This window comes from Elaeis guineensis, chromosome 5, assembly GCF_000442705.2.
Source record: "Elaeis guineensis isolate ETL-2024a chromosome 5, EG11, whole genome shotgun sequence".
Lineage (NCBI taxonomy): Eukaryota > Viridiplantae > Streptophyta > Magnoliopsida > Arecales > Arecaceae > Elaeis > Elaeis guineensis.
The window spans coordinates 17,638,692-17,645,167 of NC_025997.2; the positions used below are offsets into that span (position 1 = coordinate 17,638,692).

The 6,476-nt window shown below is 41.0% G+C and overlaps 1 protein-coding gene across 1 annotated transcript; it reads right to left on the minus strand.

The window, feature by feature from the left end:
• Positions 1-530: 530 nt before the first annotated feature.
• On the minus strand, positions 531-5,283 carry LOC105045061 (phospholipase A1 PLIP2, chloroplastic-like). Its single transcript, XM_010923223.4, has 5 exons — positions 4,331-5,283; positions 3,178-3,678; positions 3,026-3,085; positions 1,931-2,347; positions 531-1,283 (listed from the first exon to the last, which is right to left on the minus strand). The coding sequence occupies exons 1-5, from the start codon at positions 4,997-4,999 to the stop codon at positions 705-707; spliced, it is 2,226 nt and encodes a 741-aa protein (XP_010921525.4). The 5' UTR covers positions 5,000-5,283; the 3' UTR covers positions 531-704.
• Positions 5,284-6,476: the final 1,193 nt, after the last annotated feature.

The window sequence follows — 6,476 nt, forward strand, 5'->3', positions numbered from 1 at the left end:
ACAAAACTTTCCTGCAATGGAACTCCTTCCAATAAGATCTTACCACATGGTTCTGCTAACACAATGAAAAAGGATTAAGCTTGCCAAAGGAGTCTGCCCATGCCACAGATTGGAAAATTAAGGAGTACATGAAATTCGGTGGCTCATGGAACCACGAAGCTTCATCCAAGAATAGCTTGCTCCATAGCTTTTCTCAGAAGTGAAGAACTAATTGCGAGGCAAAAAACAAAAAATTAAAATATCCATCTTCATATTTCTGACATTTCACACAGAAATGGGGAAATTCATCATGTGTCTCCTATTCAATGAACAAATGTGACGTAGGCAAACAATATTCTTCTAGAAACATTGAGGAAAATGAGAAACAGAGTTTTTTTGCAACTATGGTTAATGGGAAATAACTTGCCTTTTATTATCATAACAATACCAGGAATATTATACAACATTAAAGAAAACCGACGAGAAATAACCGGTCCATCTACCTTATGCTATTTATTAATCGGATCTCTGTTACCGTCACAAACAAACAATGAAAGATATTTTTGCTGACACTTTTTGACTGATTTTGTTAACAATGAATGAATCTTTTTCTTTTTCATTTCTGTTTCCATTCCAACTTGCTTTAATTGAAGGAATGTTTGAGCAGACCAATAAATAAAGAATGAACCCCTTCCACAAATTACACCCACAAAACCAACTTCTAGTCATCTGAAATTCAAAACAGACAATGTCCCTAGGAGCAACAGCCTTGCTGGGAACAAGAGCACAACTAGCATTTGCACATGCTGAGACGCAACCAGCCTTCCAAGCCGCTTCAGTGTCTCCCTTCCCCCGTGGAACACACCAGCAAAGCTGAAATGGTGTTCAGAGGAATCGGATGGTTCAGCATACTGTCCTGTAATAATACTAGCATGGAGGTCTTGAGTAGCTACAAGAGGCCACCACACCAGGCGATGTTGTTCCTTCTTTGCCTTCCTGATGAGTATGAGCTGCTGATGGATCACCCCGCGGACTGAACTCACATAGGAATTCACATCATGGTCTCTGTAAATTGTCCCTTCAGAACCATATGCAGACCGATCACTTAAGATTTCAAGTGGGTGTGGAGTGTTGAGGAATGCTAACTTTGCAGCCTGCAACAGCCTTGCCGAATCATCTGAATCCAATAATGAATTGCCCAAGAGGTAGAGCCCACTGGCTGGAGGAAGAAGATGGTGATGTGGGGAAAATTTTTCTTCAGGTTGTAGTATCAAAAGCTTCCCCATTGGAGCATACAACATGTTCTATTGAGATATTGCAGAAAAAAAGTTTGTCATATTTACAAAATTTATATGAAAAAGAAAAGGCAAATAAGTAGTACAAGTAACCCATAATGCTTCCTGCAATTTTTTGTTTTAAAGCAGATATAGGAAGGTTGAACTTCATAAATAGATTGGCCAAAGCACATTGTATTTGGTAAGGAACACATTAAAAGGCGATCTCTTGCCCAAACTTGCCCAAACAAAACATAAATTAATAAAAAAAAAAGTGTAAACAACAAGCTTATTAAATCAGCGGCAATTCTGCCCTCACCCCTACCCTTGAGAGACCCAAAAAAATATTGACAGCATCTCAAAACAGCACAAATTAAACAAATTAGAAAGGTTTAACAGGGACAACCATGGCATTTAGGTTTATGATTCCAGACCACACAGCTATGCAGTCAATGTAGTGGCATGATGAAATTAAACAAATGCTAAATATTCAACATATTTTTTATTTTTTATCTGGTAAGTTTTGCAACAACCATAATCCTGACTGACCAACCAGCAACCCATATCCCACTCGTACAATGTCTTCCCACTTTCTAGTGGTTATTGAAATTGAAAATATTAAATATAGGTTCCCCATTCAAAAGATCCCAAATAATGCACTGGAAAAAAGATTTTACCTGGTTCTTGAGACATGGATGATTGCGGAAGTTTCCATTGACAGCCTTCAGAATCTTAGCTACATGATCTGGGTAGTTGCAAGAGAAGGCTCGAGGAACGATATCTCTATGCATGGTTATCGCTTGGACATGACATTTTGGCAATCCCAACTTCTGAAGCAAGTAGTCACCTCCGCACATGATGAATGGTGCACCAAATGTTATAACAGGCAGTAAGGATGAGGCAGGTGCTTCTCCCCGTATCAATAACATGAGATTCACAAGAAGTGCAAGGCTTCCACCAAGAGAATGGCCAGTGAACCGGAGAGTTGCAGAGTTACCACGAGATTTTAAATGAGATTGAATTTCTGGCAACATCTGTTGATAAATTCCCTTGGCAGCCTCATAGATACCTCTATGTACAAGTACATCCAGTCCCTAGATCATAACAAAATAAGACGCCATATGAATGAAGTGCGAAACATGGACAATGATTTTGCTCATAGTGAAGTGATTAATAATGAATTGAATACAAATTTGTCAAAGTTACAAGATGTCATTGATGATCCCTGTCATCCTAAGGGCAGGTCTTCATGAAACAACACGATCACTTCTAACATTATGACACATATCTGCCATCCAAGAAGCAGATAATTGTTGAAAAAAAAAAAGAAGCAAGATTTTTACATCCATGTTCTTTTTCCCCTCTTTTCTACTTTCTTTTGGTTTTCTTTTTCTTTCTTATTTTTTTTTTTTTTTTGGGCAGGGTGTGTGTGTGTGTTTTGGGGTGGGGGTGAGGGGCGCAGGGAATGAGATAATGGCATCTAAGTTTTCAAGTGGGCCTGTCATCCTCAGGACTGAATTTCTATGCATCATGCTCATAACTTTGTCCACTATCAGCTCATGCTTGACTAACACCCCCCCCCCCCACCCCCCCAAAAAAAAAAAAAAACAAAAGCAAAGGTGAACACGGCCATACAATGGGTCCAGATCTAACTTTCCAAAGATAATTGACACAAGACAACTTGATGGGGCATATAAAAATGGAGCAAAAAATGTAAACGAAATATTATACAAGGACATTTAAAGGTACTGACTGGTTGTAACAGTTATTACCTCAAACTGAATAGGTTCAAATAGAAGATTTGCTTGCCAAGAAGCCAGTGAGTCGGAACCCTGCGCATTGAAATATTTAAAATCAATTTCAGACTGCCTGAACAGATAGCACAATACTCTGGATATAAGGTACCTAAAGAAAGGAATTTCACCTGAATGGTGAAGTATCTTGTACCACTGCTATCATCATCGCATATAAACCACTCACAAGGTGAGGACTGCGACGAGTTCAAGTCTTTGGCAACAGCTTCTTTCATCTCCTCCTTCCCAGCAACCATGGCAGTGACTGAATTTGTAGTGGCCACGAATGAGGCCTCTTTAGAACATGCAATACCACCTTCTACTTCATTTCCTCTGCCTTCTTCAGTTGAATCCTTTCCCCTCTCTGTCTTTTTAGACCTGAAGGGAAGAATGCCCATTGTCTGAGATTGTAGATAAGAGGCAGCAGATGCTGCAATCCGATATGCAGTAGAAGCGCTAATCCCAGAACCATTTTCCTGCTGTTTCTCATTCTCCTCTCCTTCACCAGTCTCCTCTTTTGGTTCTTCATCTTGAGATGGCATCTGATCCTCATCAGAACCTGAAGACCTGCCTCTTTTCTCCATTGATGAAGTCACAAATCGTAATCCATGGAATTTCAGGAGATTCTTAGGCTGAAGATAGAGAAAAACAACTCATGAAAACCAAACCTCGGAGAGATTTTCCATTTACAGATCAAAATGGTAACGAAGAGAAGGTGTATAGCAGAAAAGATTTAGGTGGGAAATGCTTATCCTGTCGAAACTAGAGCTTTGGTCATAAGCCTTCTCATTAACAATGGATGACATGAATCATGCAATTGAGATACTACCACTTTAACCACCGAATTTCACAAATCAGACACCCACAAAAAAAAAAAAAAAAAAAAATGACACCAAAGTAACAACAATTCCACGAGCATCTAGTTTGATTCCATACCTCCTCTTCTATGCACAATTTTTTTTTTTTTTTTACCAGACCTCAGAACACATAATGGATTTTTAGTCTCCATGAAATCCAAAAAAAAAAATCATTAAAATTATTGGGGCAGGTTTAAAACAGATCACATAATCGAATGGGTACCATGATTTCTTTTGAAAAAACTAAAATTTCACCAGTCCAAGAACCCATACCTCCGCGGCACAGTAATTTCATCAAACAAAAGCAGGCAAAACAAAGATCTTTAGACAAAATCCAAGCTTTTTCCCATGGGCGCACCAGAGAAATTTAAAAGACCAGATTTTTCTCAAAGATCAAGGAGTGAACAAAAAATCCGCAAATTGGTACCTTGATCTTGGGTATGATATAGGCGAGCTGGCCGAGGGACGACATCTTCGCATAGAGCTCCACCTCCGCCAGCGATACCTTCCGGAGCAACCTCGAGAAGGACTCCCTATCGAACACCATCGGCTCATCATTTCCTTCCCCGACGACGCACCCGCCCTCCGACTCATCCGCACCGCCGCACCCGACGCACCGATCCCCCTCCTCCAAGGCCGTCACCGCCTGATCATCCCCGTCCACCAACACCTCCTCCTCCTCCCTCTCCTCTGCCCTTCTTTCCCCCTCTCCCTCCTCCGCCCACAACGACCGCACCCGCAATATATTCAGCACCCAATTTCCCCTCTGTCGGTTCATCGCAGCCGCCGCCTCCTCCTCCGCCTCCTCCAGGCCTTTCGTTTTCTCCTCCACGACAACCTCTTCCCGTCCCACCTCCAATCCTCCTCCTCCACCCCCTCCTCCTGCTCCAGGCCACAGCCTGCGCAGCGGCCGTAACAACAAGTACGACTGCTGCGACGGCCCAGCCGTCGTCTCCACCCCGCTCCCACCGCCGCTGGCGACGCACGAAGCCACCGCGCTCACCTTCGCCGGTGGATAGTGATGGTGGCCGCGGGCGTCAACCCCGACACCGAACCCCGGCGCCGCGATTCCTCTGATCAACCTCAATCCGTCCATCTCCACGATCTGATCGTCCAAATCCGACAATTAAAGCAGACCGCAGTACGGGAGAGCAAGGGACGTGGCTCCGCTCTAAAAGGGGCGAAAATAAAGCAGCGATCTTTGGTCCTCTCCGAGTCCTCCGGATCGTTTTTAGAGAGAGAGAGGGGGGGGGGGACGATCAAAGGGGAGAACGAACTCCTCAAAAGACGGAGTTTTTGTTTTTTTTTGGGAGGGGAGGCGAGCTTGGCACCGTTGAAAAGAACAGAGGAAAGACTTTCGTGAGTCCCTCCCTGGAAAACAAAAGTATGAGGATTATTTTAGTAAATTTTTTACGTGATAGCATGGAGTTTTGTGTGTTTGCTTCGATTCTTCCTGCCAAGTTCTGCAGCTATAAACCGTTTGGGCGTGGCCGAGCATGAGAGAGAGAGAGAGAGAGAGAGAGAGGGAAGAAGTGTCGGCCGGGGGTCCTTTTATACCCAACGTGGACGCGTTGCGAACGGATATGGGAACACGTCATGAGCTGGATTTTTGTGTGCAGTTGCGGTTTTCTTCCCTCCTTTTGCTCTTTCGGTCGGCTGGGCCGAGCTGGAAAGTAAACTTGAAAAGTTCTCCTTTCGAAATACGTCTCCTGTAGTCTAATACAATGCAATTTGGCATGCGTGGTGTACTTAAGGGCTCGTTTGGTTGGTAGAAAGAGGATGCGGACAACGGAAAAATACGCAAAAATCTTACATTTGGTTGAAATTTTCAAAGAAGAAAAAAAAAAAAATATTTTTATACAAATTAAAATTTTCATATTTTATGATTAACTCTATAACATCCGTAGGTTGGAACAGCATAGTCAACAAAATCAGGCTATACTATGCCTATATTTATAAACATCTAAAATAGTTTTGGAGTCGGCTAACTCAAATTCTATATAAAAAAAAAAATATCGATCGAGTTGGTCCACTCTAAAAATATTTTAGATATTTCCAAAAATAGATCAATCTTGATCTCATTTTGCCGACTGTATTAATCCAATCTATGAATCTATAGAATTTTGGGCCCAGTCACCTAAACATATCCCGAAGGACATAGAAAAGCACAATTTTCACTGGTTGAAAATTGAGATAAATTTTTTTCAAATATGCCTTTAAGCTTTTAGATAGAATGGAATAAAATTTTTTATTTTATTTAAAAGCATAACAGATATTTTATATTTTTTAAAAATAAATATCTAATTAAAAATATATTAATTTAAAATATGTTATTTTTTTACGGTTAACCAAACATGCAAAAATTATTTTTTTAGATATCAAATATTCATGTATCAATTTTTAAAAAAATATTTTAGTAAAAAATTTCTCTTTGCAAACCAAGTTCTAAAAATAAAATAGGAAATCAAAAAGAATCACCAATAGAGGGTATAACTGAGGTTATTCCATAGTTGTCCACCGTCTAGCGCATGCAAAAGATTGTAAGACAGGGAGAAGGAACTCCCATCATGGCT

Bases quoted from the DNA above. Each gene is read 5' to 3' on its own strand.
- LOC105045061 (XM_010923223.4), bottom strand. From the start codon at position 4,999: ATGGACGGATTGAGGTTGATCAGAGGAATCGCGGCGCCGGGGTTCGGT. The intron at 3,086-3,177 runs GTGAAATTCCTT...TTCAATGCGCAG, and splicing joins CAAGATACTTCACCATTCAG to GGTTCCGACTCACTGGCTTC. The intron at 1,284-1,930 runs GTAAAATCTTTT...ATATCTCAATAG, and splicing joins ATCCATGTCTCAAGAACCAG to AACATGTTGTATGCTCCAAT.